Raw genomic sequence first — 22,023 nt, 5'->3', positions numbered from 1 at the left:
ATTCCTTCTTTTGTCCTTGTACAGCTAGGTACTACTGTCAACTCCTGTTTCTCTACCTAGGGATCTCTCCTTTGTGATTCAAGCGTTGGACAACTTTATGGGCACTTAGAGTTTAGGTTACCTCGTGGATTAAAAAAGATTTTGAGTTGCTTGGCAATATAGTAATTTTAACATTTTAATGAGATATTACAATCACCATTTCAACTCATTTTCCAAAGGTCATTTGACAAAGAAGCCAACTGAAAATGAGGAGTATCTGAACGTGCTGCATTCCTGCAGACGTGTGGTATGCAAAACAACTGTGCTAACTTCACAATAAACAGAAAAAGTGACAGAAAAGCCTTGTCATTGAGTGAGCACTCCCGTTAGCTGCATGATTTCATGCAGAGTACCAAAGGGCTATTAGTGAAACTATGGCACAAGGCTTTGATTCTCACTTCCTCCTCTTGTCTTTCATTTCCAAACTAGGCAGCCTTTTATTTGAAAGAATTCTGAAGCAGATCATCCCCTACAGTTGGGACTCATTGTTTAGAACACAATGATAGTTGATGTTCTGACTCTATTGCCACTTGTAATTTAAATATAGAAACTATTAAAGTGCAACATCGTTATCTCTGCTTCAACAAACAAAACTTGGGAATTTAACTGAATCTTGGTGACTTAAGTCCCTGAATTATGTGGACATAGGAAACAGAGGTTCTAGTATCAGATTTATCAGTCAGGAGCCACTTTGCCTGACTAGGCTTTGGTTTCTCAACTGTAACTTGATTGCCAAGATCCCTTCTAGTTTCATGTTCTGTATTTTCATTAATAGTTACACAGTAACATGATATAGTGGAACTTCAGGAAATTCTAAGGTGGACAGACCTTAATCTTCCCTTTCAATCTTGAATTGCTTTTTGCGCCCTATTCCTACCAATGACAGGCGCTCAAGTCTGGATGACATACTTTTGGGCTGTAATTGATATTCCTTCTCTTTTCTCCAGGAGAATCCTTTTTGTTCTCTTCTGGCATCATCCCTGGGTTTCTTCTTGTTGCCCAGTCACCTACTTATTGTCACTTTTTGTGATGTCTCCACGTTTTCCATTTTTATCTTTTCAGCCAATAAGAACCATTTTCTGATCAAATAGCTTCTGTAACCTTCATTCTTTTGACTGTTTTTTTAATGCTCCTACTTAGAGACCGTCTTGGTAGCTTAATGGTTCAGAGTTCTGTTTCCTACAATTACCTAAGAAATAGTTTTTGAGCATCTACCACAGACCAGGCACCATGATAGCTCATCAACTTGGGAAAGAATTCTTTCAGTGTGTTCTATCATTACAGTGGGGAAGGAGCAGATAAGACACCAAGAGCACAGGCAACAAAAGCAAAAATAAACAAGTGGGACTATATCAAAACAAAACGCTTTTGCACAGCAAAGGAAAAAAATTAACAGAATGAAAAGGCAACCTGTGGAATGGGAGAATTTATTTGCAAACCATATCTGATAAGGGCTTAATTTCCAAAATACATAAGAAACTCGTATGATTCAATAGTTAAAAAAACAACAACTAATAAGTCAATTAGAAAATGGGCTAAGGACTTTGAATAGCTATTTCTCTTAAGAAGATATACAAATGGCCAACAAGTATATGAAAAATGCTCAATGTCACTAATCATCAGGGAAATGCAAATCAAAACCACAGGGAGATGTCATTTCACATCTGTCAGTTTGGCTCTTTTTTTTTTTTTTAAAGATGTTTCATTTGTTTGAGAGCGATAGAGTGAGCAAGAGCACAGCAGCGGGGAGGGACAAAGGGAAAGGGAGAAGACGAGTCCCCGCTGAGCAGGGAGCCCAACACAGGGTTTGATCCCGTGACCCTGAGATCATGATCTGAGCCAAAGGCAGACGCTTAACCGACTGATCCACCCAGGATCTCCAGTCAGGTTGGCTAGTTTCAAAAAACAAAAGACAACAAAGCACTGGCAAGGATGTAGAGAAACTGGAACCCTTGCACACTGTTGGTGGGAATGCAAAATGGTGCAGCCACTATGGAACACAAAAAATTTTTTAAAAATTCCTCAAGAAATTAAAAATATAACTACTGTTTGATCCTGCAATCCCATTTCTGGGTATTTACCCAAGAGAATTGAAATCAGGGTCTTGAAGAGATATCAGCACTCCCATGTTCACTTCGGCACTATTCATAAGAGCCAAGATTGTGGAAACAATCTGAAAGTCCAACAGGTGAATAAAGAAAATATGGTATATACATACTCTGGAATACAATTCAGCCTTAAAAAAGGAAATTTTGCAATATGCAATATGGATGAACCTTAAAGACATTACGTTAAGTGAAATAAGCCAGTCACAGAAAGACAATGCTGCATGAATCCACCTGTATGAAGGAATGGTTCTATTTCCTGGATGTGAACTTCTCTGGTTGCAGGACTAGAAATGATCATGAGTTTTTGCATCAGTGAATTTGCTGCTGCTACCTTCTAAGCAGCTGCCTGGAACTTATAACTGCTCATGTTTCCCTCACTGAATAACCTGCTAAACATCTTGGTGCCAAACTGATTTATGACTCACATTTAGCAAGTTTACAGGTCTTCATTAAATCCATTCATGTACTCACACCACTTCTGGTTCTATCTTACTTTGTTATAATACCAAACCTTTGTTTTGTTGTTGTTCATTTAAAAAATTTTGCTATTGATGTTTTAATCTTAATTATAATTTTGGTTAGCTACCTTAAATCATTTTTTTAAAATTATGAAAGAAATAGACTCCAAATCCCACTCAATAAAAAAGGAGGAAGGAGCAAACATGGTGGCTGCGCACACAGGAATGGAGCAAGACTTCCAAGGTTCAAATTCCACCTCCTGGAGTTGTGAGCCGTGTGAACCTTGGGCAAGTTACCAGATAACACTGTACCTGGTTTTTGTCGTGAAACGGAGACAAGAATTCCTACCTCACAGAGCTGTTTTCAGCTTTAAATAATATACTTAAAATTGTGCATTTATAACAGGTCCTGACACATAACAAATAGTCATATGTTAGCTGTGAGGAATTTATCTTATGCTTTGGTTTAACTTTAACATACACAGCTGAGTTTACAATCTAATGTCAACCAAAACAGACCAGCATTCCCATCATATCATCTAACAGAATGTTTGGACATGATGCTTTACAACAATTACTAGGAAAACTCTGATACTCTGAGATCTTATTTACTCCATTTTCTGCTGACAATATTATCAAAAATACAGGCATATTTCTTTAAGGGAAGCTGAATATTGAAATCTGGACTTATAGGTTCAAGAATTGTTTTCTGTAAACATCGGAATATTCAAAAAATTTTTAAAAACAAAACACAAGTTGTGCTTTACCACTGCCAGAAAGAATCTGAAGCAGCAAAATATTAAAATTCAAAGGACTTTTTTTTTTTTAAAAGGCAAGAGCTACAGAAAAAGATGTACATTAAGAGAAGGGAGAAAAACTGTATCAGAATACATTGGTTAAAGGAAGTTACTGTAGTTGAAAACAGAACTTGATTTCCTCAGAGGGCAGCCAAAGCAAAGAGCGAACCATGAGAGGTGTCCCAACTCTCTCTTTAATGACAGGAAGTTTGCCATTCATCAAGGAGAAACACTTCTTGTTTCTAAGCTAACAGAGCGTGTATGGAGAACTTTGTTCATGATGGTCAAGAACTCTGACAGCAGCTTAAACAAAAGTGGAGACAGCTTACCTTTGGCAAGTACCTTGTCTAATAGGGGAGTCTCAACCTAATGTCCAAGGCTACGTTCCTGATTCCACAAGCAGTGCGCCCTCCCCCGCAACTTTTCTTCTCATAATCTCCACTTTAAATGGCAATTCTATTCTTCCAGTTGCTCAGGCCAAGTCTTGCTTGACTCCTCTCCTTTTATGCCCTACATCTGATCTGCCAGCAATAATTGTCAGCTCTGTCTTCAAATATATCTAGGTTCTGGTCACTTTTCAAACCAGCTCCACCACCACCACTTTGACCCATGCTGCCATCATTTCCTTCTAAGGTTACTGCAAGGGTCTAACTGGTCCCCCCATTATCACTTCAGTCTATTTGCATCTATAAAAACGTGAGTTGGATCATGTCACTTCCCTGCTCAAAATCCTCCTATAGCTCCCATCTCACTCAGAATAAAAGTCAAGCCTCAGGAGGCACTCCATGATCTAGTTTCACCCCTTTTCCTCTCTGCTCTTACCTATGAACTCCTCCCTTTCACACTACAGAGCTACACTGCCGTTTTGCCATTACAGCAATATTCCAAGCACACTTTTCCTTCAAGACTATTGCAATTGCTATTCCCTCTGCCTAAATGCTCTTCTCCTAAGTGTGGCTTTCCCTTGCCCTCCTCTTTAATACTGCAAACATTCCACACACATCACCCATGACATTTTGTATCTCCCTTTCCTGCTTTATTTGAACCTTCAGCACTGTTCACTATCCATCATGCTGTGTCTTTTATTTTTCTTATTCACTTCTATCTTCCCCACTAAAACATAAGCTCCATGAGGGCAAGGATTTTTTTCCTGTTAAATCACCCAGTGTGGCTTGGTGTGTAGCAGATATTCAAATACCTGTTGCAAGAATGTGTAGATAAAATTTGAGGGCATGGTCTTAAAGTATACTTATTTCTGAAAGTGGGAGTGGGAGACAGAATAATATAGTTCACTAAGCAGTACTTTGGTAATCTGATATGCCACAGGGTTAATGCTTGGAACATAAATATGAAAGAATGGATCATAGATCTCTTAGCCAGTGGTCTCTAAAGTGGGATAGCACAAGATGATCCATCAGGATGAGGGGCCCAAGTGTTTAAATTGATAGGCTAAATATAGTTCTAAGAAATAACGGATGGATTTTCACTGGTGCCCTCACTCACTCAGTCTACCTGTCAGAAGATCATGCATCACCCATGGTTCTTGAGGTATCCTGAGGGAAGACTAGAGTAGGAGTACTCATGTTAGATGTAATTATATACTTATTTACATTATTATATATTCCTATCCTGTTTTACATATACCAGAATATTTTTAAAGTGGTAGAAGTAAGCAATGACAGCTTCAAGAAGATAGTCTGGTAAAAGACTCCTCCTTCTGGATATTTACCCTGTCTCACTTCATGACCCTAACATGTTTGATGAAGGGAAATTCCCTATACAAATTAAGGAACATTTAGATGGTAAAATCACTTTGATAAAAGAGTTAAGCCGTAAAGATGATCTTTCTTTCGAGTACATTTGGGAGACCTAAATATAACTTTTTCTCCTTGGCCAGAATACTGTTATTCCGTTAATACAACTGAGTAACTGAAAGTGTTCCATTAGGCATCAACAAAATGACAGAACCAATATTCAAAATGCTTGAACAGAAAAACACCTAATGATTTAAATTACCTGAGTTTTCAGAACTTGAATTTGATAGGGGCGCCTGGGTGGCTCAGTTGGTTGAGCGACTGCCTTCGGCTCAGGTCATGATCCTGGAGTCCTGGGATCGAGTCCTGCATCGGGCTCCCTGCTCAGCAGGGAGCCTGCTTCTCCCTCTGACCCTCCTCCCTCTCATGCTCTCTATCATTCTCTCTCTCAATAAATAAATAAATATCCTTAAAAAAATTATTAAAAACAAACAAACTTGAATTTGATAGAAAATGAACCAGACTTTTCATAGTTGGGAGGAAGGGGGAACTGAGGCACTCTGGGAAGAACATGAACCTTTCATGGTCAGTGAAGCACTGTTTCAAAGGTCTAGTATCCCACTCTTGCAGACAGCCAACTCCCTAGCAGGACTTTACCAAAGCTTCAATTATTCAACCACTAAACAAAGTTCCTTTATTAATAAGTCAGAGATGCTTTCCCAAGAGAACCAGAGATTTAAAGTGTTACATTAAATGCAAATTCTTCATCTATTTCAAGTGAATATTTTTGAAGTGGGGGGTAGATTTGTCCAAGAGTTTTCATTTCTGGTTTCCCACTCTCAGTTATGCAAAAACGAACTCACGGAGACAAATTCAAGTATCTATTTTGAAAAGTATTTACTTAGTTTGAATAAATTAATTGCAAATAAAAATTAGCTACAATATATAGCCTGAATAGAAATGACTAGAACAAATACAACACTGGACTTGATTTCCTTGCATTAGTCACAAAGCATGTGACTATCTAGAAAACTTCAAAATCAATTACATTTCTTTGAAAAGGGGGTAACAGCAGTTACTGATACATCACAACTAGTAAACTTATAATACAAGTTTCCTGACATGCATTTCCTGAGTGAACCCAAATGACCATTTTTAAAAACAAGGAAATTTTGACAAGTTGAATTAAAGTAAAACAGTTCATGGCTTCTAAGCAACAGTTTTTTTTTTTTTTTTTAAAACCAAAAGAAAATTCAGAACAGTATAGTAATAGTTATGATAAATTAAAGCTATACTACCACATATGAAAATTTGCTAGAGTCAATTATTACACAACTTGCGAACTGAAGGAAAAACAAATCAAAAGATTAAAAAAAAAAAGATTCTGTCTAATCTAAAAGTGTACTGATTTCTACAAGTGTCACAAAGGGTTTGATGTAGTGCAACTGTCTATACTTCCTTTGTGGTGCATTAAAAAAAGGGGAGGGGAGGGACTACAGAAACGTCTTCTTGCTTCTTTAAGCAAAGAACTTACTGGAATTAGAGAATAAACATACCATGCAAGTATGTTCCCCTACTCAGCTGTCACTGGTGCTCATCTGCCAACCAAACATTTCCTTGAGTCACATGGTGGCAACTCTCCTTAGGATTCAAAGCCCACAAAGTTAAGGCTGGTCTGCTAGGTTAAAAAAAAAGGGGGGGGGGGCACTACTGTCATTGAACCCTTTATCTCTCTACATTTCTTAATGCCTGGATAAGACCACAAACAGAATAATCAATTAAGTATTTCTTTTTCTAAAAGCAAATCAAGTCACTCTCCTCCTTGTTAATTTATGCTTTTTCTCATGAGAATGATTTTTTTTTCTAGAAACAGTGAACAGATGAACCACAGTTTATATCTAAAAAATAAACTTGCCAAATGTTGCTGATACTAAAAACAGATTAGTTATCATGGGAGAAAAATAGATAATCTAGATTAAATTGCATATTCAAAGGAGCATATAAAATGTTTCTTAGCATTAAGTTTTTGTTATATACTACACTTGAGAGAAACATTAAGAAAAAAACTTTCCTGATTATATTCAATGTGGTTAAAAACAAACACCTCTTACACAATAATAATTAATATGAATTTGGTTTTACAAAGTATTTTAATTTACCAAATTCCATATTTAGAAGGGGGCAGGGAGAGAGGCTCTCTTGTCCTTCTTTCTAAGCTTGTAAATCCTTGAGCTATGCTCGCTAAACTACCATTCACACCGAAAGTGTGACACCATCGTTACCATGCTACTCTATCAAGAACATTCTAAGATGTTTTCTATAATAAAGATAAATAGAAAAAAGTTAATATACATGTTGCTGTATTTTACAATGTTTGCAACAAACTGTAAACTAACATAGTTTGAACCAACAGTACCCTCAGTTATATAAAACAATTTTCCAACACTGAGGATGGGTGATTCAAAAACACTAAAAGGAAGGCAACAAATTAGATTGCATCTTTTTATCCTCAAAATATATTTTCAAAACTCAGAATTCAAAGTCTGGTACTTTCAGAAATTCTTTTTCTTGAGTTTCCCAGATTTTTTGATCAGAAATTGTTACTACTTATTATAAATGTTTAAAAAAATTCTTCATCTTAATGCAAATGACCAGAGCAGAGAAACTGTGACATGGACAACAGGTTGGAAAACCCAACTCACTTAGCTTATAAATTTTATAATATAGTCCTGGAGGACAACTGTCTGTTAATCTAGAGGTCCTTGGAAAATAAGTCTGATGTAGCCTTGTTCACCAGCCAACTGATGTGCACAAAAGGGGCAGGCTGCATGAAAAGTATGAGTACCATGAGGAAGCGGGATCTGGGACCAATAGGCAGTTGTCTTTTCTGAACACACATGCCCACATGGGCTGAATGCATGGGTTGGAGGGCCGGCGTCCACATAAAATCCAGCTTCACATCCAAGCCACAGAGGGACATAGGGACCAACAGACCTACACATGGGACATTCACGATCTTTTCCATCACGTTCTTCTTTGTTTCCCCAGTTATGATAGCCATGTACATGGCCGCAGTTTAGATACACCCATGGCTGTTTTTCATCGACAACATCTTTCCTCTTCATACTAGGAAATGCTAGTGTGTTGAACCCTACAGGGCACTGAGGTCGTGCTGCATTGATTTCCTGTCTTAAAGCTTCTAAATGCTTCACTGTAGGAGTGTGGGAAAGGCCTTCTGCAGTACGCCACAGCAATGTTGCACCACAGAGGTCAATTAATGAGCCATCTTGTAACTGATTGGTTTCAATTTCCACCTAGAAGAAACAAGAATCCAAAAACATTCAACACTGTGTTTTCAATTTTTACATGAGAGTTTTGGTCTTACATGCTCCTTACTCAAGAATCGAGATTTCCTATGATTGTTACTAAATGTAAGAAACTCTAATGGCAGTCATGAAAAATATAAGTTTGAAAATCAAGGATAAAATGTGGAGCAGGAATATATTTCTTCTCAGCCTTATAGTGAAGACTACTTATGATTAAACCATCTGGCTACTCAGTAAGTCTAATATTTCCCATATACATCATGGTCAAAGAGATATAAATAGAAACTACACAGTGCTATTTAATTTAGGAAAGCTGAGGTTTTAAAATATATTAACATAATATGAAAGAACAAATTTTTAAAGTGTCCTGATTGAAACATTAAGATATTACCCTCTAGTATAATATTTAGCGGTCAGTGTTTCTGATAGTCAGACTTAAGCACTCTGTGTCAGCATTTGAGAGTTTTGGGAATTATGTAATACATTCAGTCCAACTCACCCAATGTGTTTACTGGAGTTAAATAAGAGGCTACATCTCAATACTTACCATTTTTCCTCTCTGCTGAGCTGATCTGGTTTCCCGCAGGCTGAATACATTTCCACACACTGATATTTCTCTCCATATTCCAGGCTTGGAGTCTTCTGTGAACCCATTTCGTGGATGCATAACAAGAACGCCATTAGTGGTCAAACCATCCATCTGCCCATCTGATGTCTTCCACTTGGCAGCCTTCTCCTAGTAGCAATAAGAATAGTGAGCTTCCAGTTCTTTGTAATTTGGAAACAGAAGTGGTTAAAAATAATGCACCATTTAGGAAAAAGCTTTTTACCCCAAGAAAGATGTTTTTTGATGAGTCAAATCCTGCAGCATAAATCCGTGCTGTAAAGGGCGGATTCCGTTCACAGATGATTCTACAGGCAAATCTTGATATAGTGCTTTGCACTGACTGTGTATCAGAATTACTTTGGCTTCCAGGAACTGTGTCAGTTACTACAAAATCAATGGGACTTTCAGTCGACCGACCAATCTAAGGGAAAAAGAAATATCTATAAACCTATTGAAAGGAACACAGTGGAAAATCCATTCAAGAAAGGTACAAGAAGATGAAATCATTAAGCCTCTGAAATTTCTAAAGCTCAAACTTATACTTAACTCTGAGGGCATCTATACCCTAGAAAACTAATCTGTCAAACTTGTTCTGACATAATAATTATTTAGAGTATAGGAGTAAATGGGAACTTACCATCCAGAATATATGGAACCCTCAGGGAATGCAGAGTTTAGGATGGCTGAGATTCCTAGATGGCTACAGATTTTAATTTTAACCCCTTTGGATGGAAATATGCCTACCATGTATTATTCTGCCTTCTTTAACAGAATATAGTGAACATACAAGTAAATCTTTTAAGATGTCTCCAGGACATTAAACTATAAATACCATTTATATTACACTGAATGCAGTGATGTCTTCAGGTGCTATAAAGGTATACAAGAAGGCTGATCCTTATGTTATGGGCTTACATAGCTTTCTTTGAGGTCTTATATATACTTTATATTCTCATGTGTTCTGTCAGGTTGTCAGCTATCACTTCTTGCTGTTGGGCATACTTGACTCTGGCAGCATACCCCTCCTCTAACTAGTCACTATTATTCTGCTGTGGGCTGAGAAATCAAAAAAACTAAACTTTAAAGGATAGCATTTCAAAAGGTTCTTGGTAAGTTCCTAAAGGATTCTCCAGGGAGCAAAGAAAAGGAATTTTAGTGCATGGCCTTTTGTGGCCTTTATTTTATAGGCCTAGATGTCCTTTTTATTTTCTTCCTGGTTCTTGACCATATTTAAGAGAGACAAGGTTCCCAGATAAGAGTTCTGGTGGATGGGTTGGCAAATTAAAACATCTTCAGAGGTACTAGCTAGGAAATATATTAATTTTCATTTTGAAAGATGAAAGTTGAGAAGAAAAAAGGAAATAGATGACAGAACTGATTGTCACAGGGTTTTAAGGTAAACATTTAAAAATGAAAAGAAAAAAGGAAATCTGTGGAAGAGATGACAGACCTGACAAGTGTCACAGGGTTTTAAAGTAAACATTTAAAAATGATGAGTTCATTCATGTATTTGTTATAAAGTAGTATAAAATTGAAGGAAGTGGATACTGAGAAAAAACACTGTCCCTCTACAATGATGATGACACTTCAAAGTCATTCTTTGCATAGTTGAGCCTCAAGAATTCCTCATAACCACACACTTTCGGATAAAATCCTTTTAGCATTTTGTCCTATCAAGTATAAGTCTTTCTTTAGTTTGGATAGTTTTAGAAGAAAACTGGCTGGTTAACAAAAGGGACTGGATGTCCTTTTCCTGCTTTTTAAGATAATGATATACAAAGAAAATGGTCTCAGACTTTTGAAACTAAAAATATTTCTAAGAATAAAAGGCTATTTTAGATCTAAAAGATGTAGGCCCAGGAATGGATTGAGGATTGATTTTTTGAATCAAGATATTCAGAAGTGGCATTTATTTGGGAGGAGAGATTGTTCCAAGAGAGTTGAGATTTGCTCTGGGTCTTAGAGGAGATTTAAGACATCAAAGCAATATTGGTCAAGACAGGTAAGAAGGAAGAAATCTTAAGTATCTATAAAGAGAAAAAACCTATGTGATCATGATCAGATGCCAAAATATAACTGTGCGTTAAGATAAATTTTAGTAATTCCTCTTCTAACTGCTACTATTAGCTTTAAAAATATAGATCTTATGTCATTCCCTCCCACTCTCATTAAAAACCCTAATGGTTCCTTACAGACTATCCAAACTTCTTAGTTTATTTCTGTAATAATTAGAAACTGACCTCACAATTTGCTTCCCACTGATCCAGCTTAATTTGCTATCATTGCTAATCACACGAAAAGTATATTCTAGCTATAAGCAGCTCACCTGTCAATCTTCTACCACACTGTGTACTTTGCCATCTCTTTTGTCAGAATGCCTTTCTACTGGCTGGACTGACAAAATCCTACTCAACTTGACTAAAAAAAAAAAAAAAAAAAGTCTGGATAAAAAGGCACTGCTATGAAGTCTTTCCCTCACCCTTCTTCAACCCAATCAGAAGCTTGTACTTCACATTTAGACTGCCAGTGTAGCATCTATGAATACAATCAACATGTAATGTCTTTATTTACTTCATAGTGTTAACCAATGCAGAGTTGGAGTTTGAACAGCTAATGAATTGAACAATAAACATTCTTGTTCAGTTTGGAAGGCAGGCAATCCCAGAATGATTATAAAACCAGTTCCTCAAAGACTGGCTAATTTATCAGGGTAGTTTTGGATATATCTCTGGTTTTTAATGTAGAAATGTTTGGATTTTCCATTGGTATAATGCTTTGTAGAAGGAGCATCATGACTACTACTTAGGAAAAACTCTCTATTCCTTTATGAAAAGGAAGAAAACAAAAATGGTGCAACTTATTTAAGGACCTTCATAAGATGGTAAAGACACTGTTCTAGAAATCAGAATGCCTGGTTTAACCCCAATTCTGCCCCCAACTAACTTTGTAAACTTTAACTCACAAGATTTCAGTAACTTTACTGACAAAAAATAAGGGGTAAACAAATTAATTCAAGGTATTTTCTGAAACTAAAATTCTAGTCTGGGGTCAAACATCTAGGTAGCATCTTGATTTTTTAAAAAGCTAATTAGGCATATTTATTTTAACTGGTTGTCAGCGAAATAAAATGTGGAAAATCATCCTAAAGCTTGTGTTAGGTTCTCATTAAGATCCCAACCTTCATCTTCATTAAGGGTGTTATTTATCTTAAATTTTTTTGGCAATAGCAAGAAAGATAAACATACATCCATATTCTGATATTAGAGACACTATTCTAAAAAATTCAGTATTCTACTAGAAGGGCTGGGGCGGGGGGATAAGTGACCTCAATGAGAAATACTTTGCTATTGGTTATAATTAAAGACATCTCCAGGCCTTTAGATTTCAATCTTGATAAAAATAAAGAAAAATTGAAAAGTCATTGGGACAGTAATTTTAAGAGCAACATTATCAGGTACTTTATGTCCTATTTGTTTCCAAAAACTCCAGGGCTTTACAAAACCAAACAAGGGAGAAGACAGCATGGATTCTGTTTCCATCTTTGGGTTTGGCTGTTCTATCATCTATCAAGTTTATAAAAACATCAGCACTGGACTGGTACAAAAAGGAGAGAAAAAAAAACAAACCTTTTACCGCATTAGTAGCTTGGAGCAAATGTGTGCTGAAAAACAAGTCTGATCACAAACGTGATATGGACAATTAGAGACTGCCTGTACATTTTCCTACCTAGAGAGGAAGGTGGGAAATAGTGGCAAAAACGGTCACAAATATGTGCAGAATATTTCTTGGTTCTTTTTCTTTTGGATAATAGCTAACTGAGCTATTATTATCACCACTATTATTAATAGCTAAGTGTTTACCAGCTCCCTGGCCCAGCTTTGAGCACTTTACATGTACTAACAACACATTTAAGCCTCCTAAATGTCATATGAAGGAAGCTCTATTATCTGCACTTCATAGGAGGAAAGTGAGCCATAGAGTGGTTAAGTAATGTTTACCAGAGCCCATTTCTTAACCATGCTATGCTGACTTCTATATATGAGATTTAGAAATCAATATATATTTTAATGTAATACATGACTAAAATAGGATAATCATGAAACTGACCACAGCAAAAGTCACTGACAATAGGTTTTCAACTTTTTTTTTTTTAAGACAAAAATAATTCAGATGTTATAGTACCTGAAACATATCAGTGTTGCTGTCATGAGTATATTCAACCACCACTGTCTGGGCCCGAGATAAGGTATATGATATGCTGTGCTGGTCCTTGTTGCTTATTGCCTAAGAAAGAAAAGATTAATAGCAAAAATTAGCTGGTAGGCCAATCAAATCAAATTCAAAAAAGAAAAGTAATCTATCACATGTTTGACATATTTTCCTCCCAAAATTTAAGGTAGAAATTAATAACTCTTCTGTAACCTCAGCTGTGACAGTAGTTACTCAGGTTGAGTGGGGTTTCAAGAATACCTTGAAGATGTTATACAATAAGAACATTAATTTCATTGTATAAAAACACTGTAAAATCTAGGTCTCCCTTATAAATATTTTAAATTATAAAGTAATCAAAATCAAAGCCCATGCAGAAACTGAAAATAGTACTCGATCATGCTCTAATAAGGAGGAAATACAGAATTTTCCAAGATAAGATTCTTATTTTTAACTCAAAGAGTTATAAACAAGTTACCAACAAGCAGAGTTAAATGGTTTTCTTAATCATTCTGGGACTCTACAGGTGACAAACATTTGCCATATGCTGGGCAAATACAGAAAAATTCATCAGATGATTAAATATTACCAAAGGAAATGGACACAATGCTTACGACTGTATTTTTGACTTATCCCAAACTAAAACTAAAGACATTGCTAAAAAGAACTTTTCGGTTTTGTTTTCAGGCGTTTTCTATGTATATGAGTTGAAGATAATATCAGAAAGGGGGAAAACCTGAACAAAGGAAGTGGAAATAGGTTACGTAAAAGGAAAACAGATACAAAACAGATACAAAGACACAAAAGAATGATTATACAAAGCAAAGAAGCTAAATTCAAAAAATGTTTTTTTTTTTAAAGATTTTATTTATTTATTTGAGAGAGAGAGAATGAGAGAGAGCGAGCACATGAGAGGGGGGAGGGTCAGAGGGAGAAGCAGACTCCCTGCTGAGCAGGGAGCCCGATGCCGGACTCGATCCTGGGACTCCAGGATCATGACCTGAGCTGAAGGCAGTCGCTTAACCAACTGAGCCACCCAGGGGCCCTGATTTTTTTTTAAAGATTTTATTTATTTATTTGACAGAGAGAGAGCACAAGTGGGCAGAGCGGCAGGCAGAGGGAGAGGGAGAAGCAGGCTCCTCACCGAGCAGGGAGCTGGATGTGGGGCTGATCCCAGGAGCCTGGGATCATGACCCGAACCGAAGGCAGATGCTTAACGACTGAGCCACCCAGGCGCCCCCAAAAAATGTTTCTTAATTAGAACATTGGCATTATAAAACCTTACTTGGTTTCAATTTGTAGGTAATCTGTAATAGATAAAGCCTTAAAATAATAGCTTTAAAATAAGGCTGTGGAATTTTCAAATATTTAAAGAGAATAAATAAAACACCTGGGTACCAACTACCCAGCTTTATCAAACCATAACAATGCCATTTTTGCCTCTGGTTTCTTAAAAGAAATTAAATTCAACAGCAGTGTCAAGGCTGCTTATTACATGTTTCTCTCACTCCCCTATCTTCATAGAGGTATATAACACCTCATTAACACAATGTAGATCATTCCCATGCACGTTGTTGATGTTTTTAAAATAAACATTATATAATTGTTTTATAGATTTTAAAAACTATAATTACTTTAATTAGCATAAAGCAATGATTTTCCAATCAAATACTGCCCATAATCTTGGAAGTAATTTTTTTTTTTTTTTAAGATTTTATTTATTTATTTGACAGAGAGACCCAGGGAGTGAGGGAACACAGCAGAGGGAGTGGGAGAAGGAGAAGCAGGCTTCCCACTGAGCAGGGAGCCTGAGGTGGGGCTCGATCCCAGGACCCCCGGATCACGACCTGAGCCGAAGGCAGACGCTTAACGACTGAGCCACCCAGGTGTCCCAGAAGTAATGTATTCTTAATGGCTAAAGGGATTTAAAAACACAGGTTTTTGTGTACTTTGAGATTGTAATCTCTGGCTTTTTAGCTATTAAACCTAGTCTTAGATTAAGAATAAGAACTATGTCTAGTTAAATTCTCACTGGACTGAAAGGCGGGGTTTAACCTTATCCCAGATGACTGCCAGAATAGGGTATTTTAGAAATAGGGATCATAACTATTTTCCCTCTGCTAGTGGTTCTCAACCAGAGGTAGTATTAGCTGTGAAAGGGGCACCTGGAATTATGTAGGTGCATTTTCTGGCTGTGATTTGCAGGCTTACATGGCATTAGCGGTTGGGGACAACATGGGAGACAACCCTGCACAGAGAAGTGGCGTACCCCAAATGCAAGAGCACGCTCGCTGCAAGGGCAGTTCTGGCACAGAGCTCCTCGGCCTGGGTCATTAGCTTTCACTCACTCTCACCACCTGCTTAGCACAACACTTCTCTGCAAAGGAGCAAAAAGAAACACTTAAAAAGAAACTGTCCCTTTTCTATATTCACTGGGTCTCAAACAGTAATAGAGGAGGCCTCATCAAGACATGAGGACTGTTCTAGTCACCATGCTGGATACAAAACAAATTCAATTAACTTCAGGGATTGGAGCTATGACCTAAAACAAGCCACCATATGCCAATTTCTCTCTTGTTTAACTTACAAAGATATACCTCAGATGGTAAAATATTAATGCACATCCTGGGGCTACCTAGCTAGGGATACAATTACTTCCAGAAGCTGAGAGACTCTTTGTAATTTTAGTCACTCAACACAATATCAAATACAAATTCTATGTTACAAAATTGAAAGTAGAGGAATTCACAGAAATGGAAAGATTTAAAATTCCCTCTAAATTGTCTTTCACTCTAGGAAAAGCCTAAGTGTCCCGAAATGATGGCTCAGGTTCTGGAGATTTTGGTAGGGAGAGAAAAAGGAGCTAAAAGCATTAAATATACTGGGAGACTGAGAAGTTATACTGTAGATACAACTGGGTATATGCTTTTATAGTTTTGGTTCAATTTAATAGTTAACTGAGGTCCATTTTGTTCAAGGCACTATGTTAAAAGCTTTGAGGGTCATAAAACAAGTAAACAAAAAATAAGAGCATACACAGAATCTTTGATAAAGATCTCTTGTAAGAAGCACACAATTAAACCCTTAGTTTAAAAAAATCACCTCATCCAAACAATGCTTCTAGTACCTGAGTACTCTTATTATATATACTACATTCCTTGCTCAGCCCAGGCAAGGCCCCTCTAGTAACAGTGGAAACTTCCTACTTCTCGGGGTAGACAGCTGTATAATTCTAAATACTAGATAAAGCCCTGGTCCCAACCTACCTTTTTAAAAATTTCTTATTAAAAGGGAATGTTTCTAATTTCCACCCACTGATCCTGGTTTGTCATTTAAAAAAAAAAAAGTCTGATGCCCTTCCATATGGCAGCCCTTCAAATATTGTCTCCAAAGTGTCTGCTCCCATTGAAACAAAAGGGAACTTCTGGTACAGAATGTGAAGGGAACGCTAGAGAACAGAAACAACATGTACAAGTGTTTCAATTTCTCAAGTTAACTTATTTAGTTTAATTTGGGTTTGTTTGCTTTTTACCTTTGCAGCCTGAGGAGTACAAGCAATATGCACAGTGCTGGGCTTCACCCCATTTGCCTTAGGTCTTTTAAACAAAGCAAACCTACTTTTCCTTCTTCCTCTATCACCGTTTGGGAGCGATCCATTGTACCTGATGGGAGGGAAAAAAGTGTAGGTGATCTCTTGTAAGAACCGCACAATTCTGAAATAAATGCTTTATTTTGCTTTACAATATGGATCAATCTTCAATTAATCATCTATTAGCACACTGTAAGTATCTCAAATTCCCTTCAGTAATTGCTGATCCCTAGACCAGCTGTCTAAGCATGAAACAAAATGAGATTCTGGTTACACTCCCAGTCACAAAGAAGTATTTTTTGGATTATAAATAGCCTTAAATTATCTGTATTTTTCTTTCCTCTTTTATTCAAGATAATCAAGAGCTAATTAATGGCATATCTGATGCCTTATTCTATGTTTTTTAAAAGTGAATGTTTGCCTGTGCTAATACAACCTTTAAAAGTACAGTGTGAATTGTCTAAAACAATCTCCTTTAATTGTCAACTAAATACTTTAAATAGCTTAACGTCTGAAATTTTCAGACTCATTTGATAAGTTTGATAAGTCTTAGGACTTGAATGTGCACATACACATTCATATTATGTTGGCAAAACTTATCCAACTGAGATGCCTGCTAAATAGTGACTAAACATATTTTTGTCGTTCAGATCTTATGACCACTTCTCCATGATACCATATACATGTGCTGAAAATAAGCAAGTAAGTGAGGACTGGATAGGAAAGAAGTTCACAATGAAACATTTGGGTGTTTACCATGTATTAGGCACTACTGCGTTCTCTACCATACAGCACCTCATTTAATTCATCCTCATAAAAACTCTTGAGATTGGCATCACTCAACTTTTACAATTTGGAATTTAAGTTATTCCTCAGGGGAATAGAATTCCTTAGAGGCTCAGAGAAATTAAGTCATTTTCTGAAGGTCACACAAGGGACAATGGAAAAACTAGAATCTGAATCCAGGTGTTTGTGTCAGGCTTTTTAAAATTCTTCATTGCTTCATTTTGGCATAAGCAATGGCTTAATAATAATCTCTCCTCATTCACTGTTCCCTGCCCCCTGACAAAATCTTTGGTTTGTTTCCTGGTCTCTCATTTATAGTTGGTCTATCTGAGGGAAAATGAGGCACAGACCAGGGACAATTTTGAGGTTGTAGGAGAATGTGATTGTAAAATGGCCTACATTAGTGGCTGACAAGGAAGAGAAGGGACTTTACTCACACTGCCATATGTAGAAATTATACCGATCCTTTATAAAAAATAACACACTGATTTCTGTTGGACAAAGCCCTTGCCAATCTTGCTAGCCTTGCTGAGAGTTCAGAGTCACACCCCTTAGTTAATACAGTACTAATTCTAGGCTGTGTGTTGCCACCAGCCCCATTTTGGGTCCTGACTGTTCTGTCTGCCTAGTTATATGACTTGTTTCCCTCCTGGGGATATACTCTCTATTCCCAAACATTGTGTTTCTGTAGCTCAAAACTATTCTAATAAAGTAGCAACAACATCAAACTGACAACCTTATCCAGCTTTACTTTTCCTAGAGGGCTGGAAAGAAGTATTATTTGTATTTTAAGACACCAAGTGCCAGATACAGAGACAACCATTATTGCCAAGGACTAACTGAGAAACTTCTGGGCTAAGAAAGGCAGTTTAAACCATATAACTAAATTTTAAATTCCAGTCTTCAAATGACTCAGATTTCCTGGTAGAAGAATTTAACTTTGAATAATTTTTGGTAGTTAAAAGCTGTTTGTCATTAATACCTTAAGATCTATGTGATGTGAAGTTGGTAACATTGTAGTTACTACATAATTTTCTAATCTTTTAAATTGTTTTTGAGAAAAAAGATTTTTAGGTCTCAAAGAGCCTGAGATGATCCTGTCTGTCATTTTACCGAAGAGGAAACCAAGACCCAGAACGGTGAAGTGACTTGCCCAAGGTCATGTAACTAGCAATGTTGGAATAGGCACTGGAATCTAGCATTCCTGACTTCTAGTCAAACTCATTAACTCCATATTATCTTTCGACTTTCTCTTACTCTCTGCTCTGAAACAAGGGACATATTCTCACTTAAACAAGACCTTGTACCAACCTGACTCTAAAACATGTTGTTTTAAATGTCTAAAGTCATATAATTGTTCCTAGAGCTGTTTTCTAGACAGAAGAAAAGAAACATCAGAGGGAAAGTAAAATTTGCAATTTCTAGTTTCTGAAATTTCTAGCTAATAGACTATATTGTGTCTCTGTTTTGACAGTTAAATCAAGTTTTAGACTGAATAAACGGAATCATCTGTTCCTCATTCTTTAGATTGTGTCTGTGTAAGTTGTATGGATGAGAATACGTAGGAAGCAAATGAGCAGTGAGATTCTGGGCTTCAGAGTCATCATATCTTTAGCCTGTACAACTCTATCACACGAAGAATAGGACCATAAGCACAAAGCAACAACTACCTCAGAAGGACAAAGGAACAAATAAATACTGACCTACATGAAATGACCTAAACGGGGAAGGGATTTTGGTAGTCAGGTGAGGCAAACTTTTCTAAATGATGGGATAGGGAAGACAAATGGAAAAATTATTTGACTGTAGACATTTAGACTGTACATTTTTCACCTTTAAGAAGCTTTATTCTTTCTGGGGTAAGGGTGAGGCAAAGTTTATGCATATGTGAGCACTTACAAGAGATGGCATAAAAATGAGGATTAGAAGAGTTTGATTTTTTTTTTTTAAAGATTTTACTTATTTATTTGACAGAGAGAAACATAGTGAGAGAGGAAAAACAAGCAGGGGGAGTGGGAGAGGGGGAAGCAGGCTTCCCACAGAGCAGGGAGCCCGATGCAGGGCTCGATCCCAGAACCTTGGGATCATGACCTGAGCCGAAGGCAGACTCTTAAGACTGAGCCACCCAGGCACCCCAAGAGTTTCTTGATTTAACATTATCAATATTATTTTGAGGTAATATTATCCTGTAGCTTTAAATCATTTTTGGACATAGATAGGATATACAATCTAAAAAATAATTTTAACCTAGATGTCAAAGTTACTATATATTGTTCAATTTTATGTGTCATCAGATGGAGAAAACTTACCCTAAGACAATGAGTTCACCATATTTTACTGGTGCTTTGGATGGATGATTTTCTTGATCAGGAGAAAACATGAGCTTGGCTGTCTTTCTCAAATCTTTGTTCACTGGTCAGGAGCCTTGGGACACCTTTTGCATTATCTCCTAGAGAGAAAAAGTTTTCATTAATAATGTGAACAATGAATTTCAGTTTAAATAAAGATGTTATTTTCTAGCAGTCCTTGTGAACACAATATTATGCAAAGTTATCATATAATATACAAAGTGTATGACATTTTCCCCAATAGTGGTTATATATTTGGTCCAACTGTTTAAATAGTTTAAAAATATAAATTTGGTAACTTCCACTTCTAGGAAAATGGAGTACGAGTATTTTTCCCTATTATTTCCACTAACTACAACTACAAACTCTGGATATTATATATAAAACATAAGAAGACTCTGAAAAGTAGAGAAAAGATAGACCAGCTAGGGACCTTGGGGCACAAGGAATTACACAGTGCTGAGTTTCTCTGGGTTTTCTTTATGCTTAATATATCCCAGATTAAGAGCTGAAGAATCCAGCAACCTGGAAATGTCAACTGGCCGAGACAAAAAAAAAAAAAAAAAAAAAAAAATCCACCCAAAAGCTTGCTCTCTCTAGTTAAAGGAATGAGAAAGGGGCTGCCTTAGCAAGAGAAATAACTTTTGACAATAACCACTCTACTGTAGCCAAACACCACAGAAAACACTGGACCTACCACTGCCTATACAAGCAAGAGCCAAGTGGGGAGCCTAGATTTCCACCTCATGAGGCTGTAAGGAAGAAACCTAGCCCCCTGCCCCCAACCAGGGTATTGTCAGGGCAGCCAAGTAGGGAGCCAAGACTTCCACCCTGCTGGTTGGTAACATGCCCCCACCTCTACTCTAGCAGTGTCAGGGGAGCCTGGACTTCCACACTCACTTGTCAATAACAAGGATTCCCTTCCCTTTGGGTGTCAATGAAGGCTGACTAGGGAAACTGGACTTCTATGTCTATTTGGCAGTAATAAGGAGGCAGCCACTATTCCCTAGCCAAGGCAGTGACAGAAAAAGACACTGGAAACAGTAGGTGTAGATAACATCCAGAGTCTCAGAACATAACACAAAAATGTCCAGGTTTCAACAGAAACCATTCATTGTATTAAGAACTAGAAAGATTTAAGACAATGCAAAAAGATAATAAAGACAAAAGCTGAGATGACAGAGATCAGAATTACCTGAAAAGGATCAGAATTACCTGAAAAGGATTTTAAACCAATCATGATAAAAATGTGAAATGCTTTAATAAACAACTGCAAACATATCTGGAACCAAAAAAAAAGTCTGGACAAAGAAACAAAAATTTAAAATAAGCTCACTTTTTAGGATGGGCTTATCAGCAGAATAAAAGGGACATTATAAAGAATCAGTGAACCAGAAAAGAGAAATTACTTAATCTGAACAATAGAGGGAAAACAGACTAAAAGAAGAAGGAGGAGGAGGAGAAGAGAAGGAAAGGAAAGGAAGAAAAAGAAAATGAAGAAAGACCAGAGCCTCATGGACCTGTGGGACTGCAGCAAAAGATCTAACATTTGTATCACTGGAACCCAGAAAGAGAGGAAAGAGAGTAGAGCTGAAAAAGTATTCAAATACTGGCTGGAAACTTGCCAAATTTGGGAAGCGAAACCACACAACCACAGATTCAAGAAACTGAACAAACCTCACAGAGCATAAACCTGAAGAATTCCATGCCAAGATACATCACAGAAGCCAGAAGAAAGTAGCATATATTTTTCAGGTGCTGAAAGAAAAGAACTGTCAACCCAGAATCCTATGCCCAGCAAAACTGGAAGGGAAATCAAGACAGTTTCAGGTGAGGGAAAATTAAAGAGAATTTGTTACCACAGATCTACTCTATCAGAATGGCTAGCAGAAATTCTCTAAGAAAAATGATAAAAGGGGGGCGCCTGGGTGGCTCAGTCGGTTAAGTGACTGCCTTCAGCTCAGGTCATGATCCTGGAGTCCCAGGATCGAGTCCCGCATCG

General features: G+C 37.1%; 1 protein-coding gene across 1 annotated transcript in view; it reads right to left on the bottom strand.

Moving 5' to 3' along the window:
- Window positions 1–6,401: 6,401 nt before the first annotated feature.
- The window catches only part of PELI1 (pellino E3 ubiquitin protein ligase 1), a 57,704-nt gene continuing 42,082 nt past the window's right edge, over window positions 6,402–22,023 (bottom strand). Inside the window, exons 2-7 of the mRNA XM_035001432.1 lie at window positions 19,983–20,122; window positions 16,831–16,960; window positions 13,272–13,373; window positions 9,313–9,510; window positions 9,030–9,218; window positions 6,402–8,470 (exon numbers count right to left, since the gene is read on the bottom strand). Coding sequence (XP_034857323.1) covers window positions 7,904–8,470; window positions 9,030–9,218; window positions 9,313–9,510; window positions 13,272–13,373; window positions 16,831–16,960; window positions 19,983–20,053 — 1,257 coding nt within the window. The 5' untranslated portion in view covers window positions 20,054–20,122 and the 3' untranslated portion in view covers window positions 6,402–7,903. The remainder of the gene's footprint in view (window positions 8,471–9,029; window positions 9,219–9,312; window positions 9,511–13,271; window positions 13,374–16,830; window positions 16,961–19,982; window positions 20,123–22,023) is intronic.

The sequence above is a fragment of the Mirounga leonina genome, unplaced genomic scaffold, assembly GCF_011800145.1.
Source record: "Mirounga leonina isolate KUSES-001 unplaced genomic scaffold, KU_Mleo_1.0 Mir_125, whole genome shotgun sequence".
NCBI classification, from domain to species: Eukaryota; Metazoa; Chordata; class Mammalia; order Carnivora; family Phocidae; genus Mirounga; species Mirounga leonina.
Note: the sequence above shows the minus strand (reverse complement) of the source record. Positions and strands in the feature narration are given on the sequence as shown.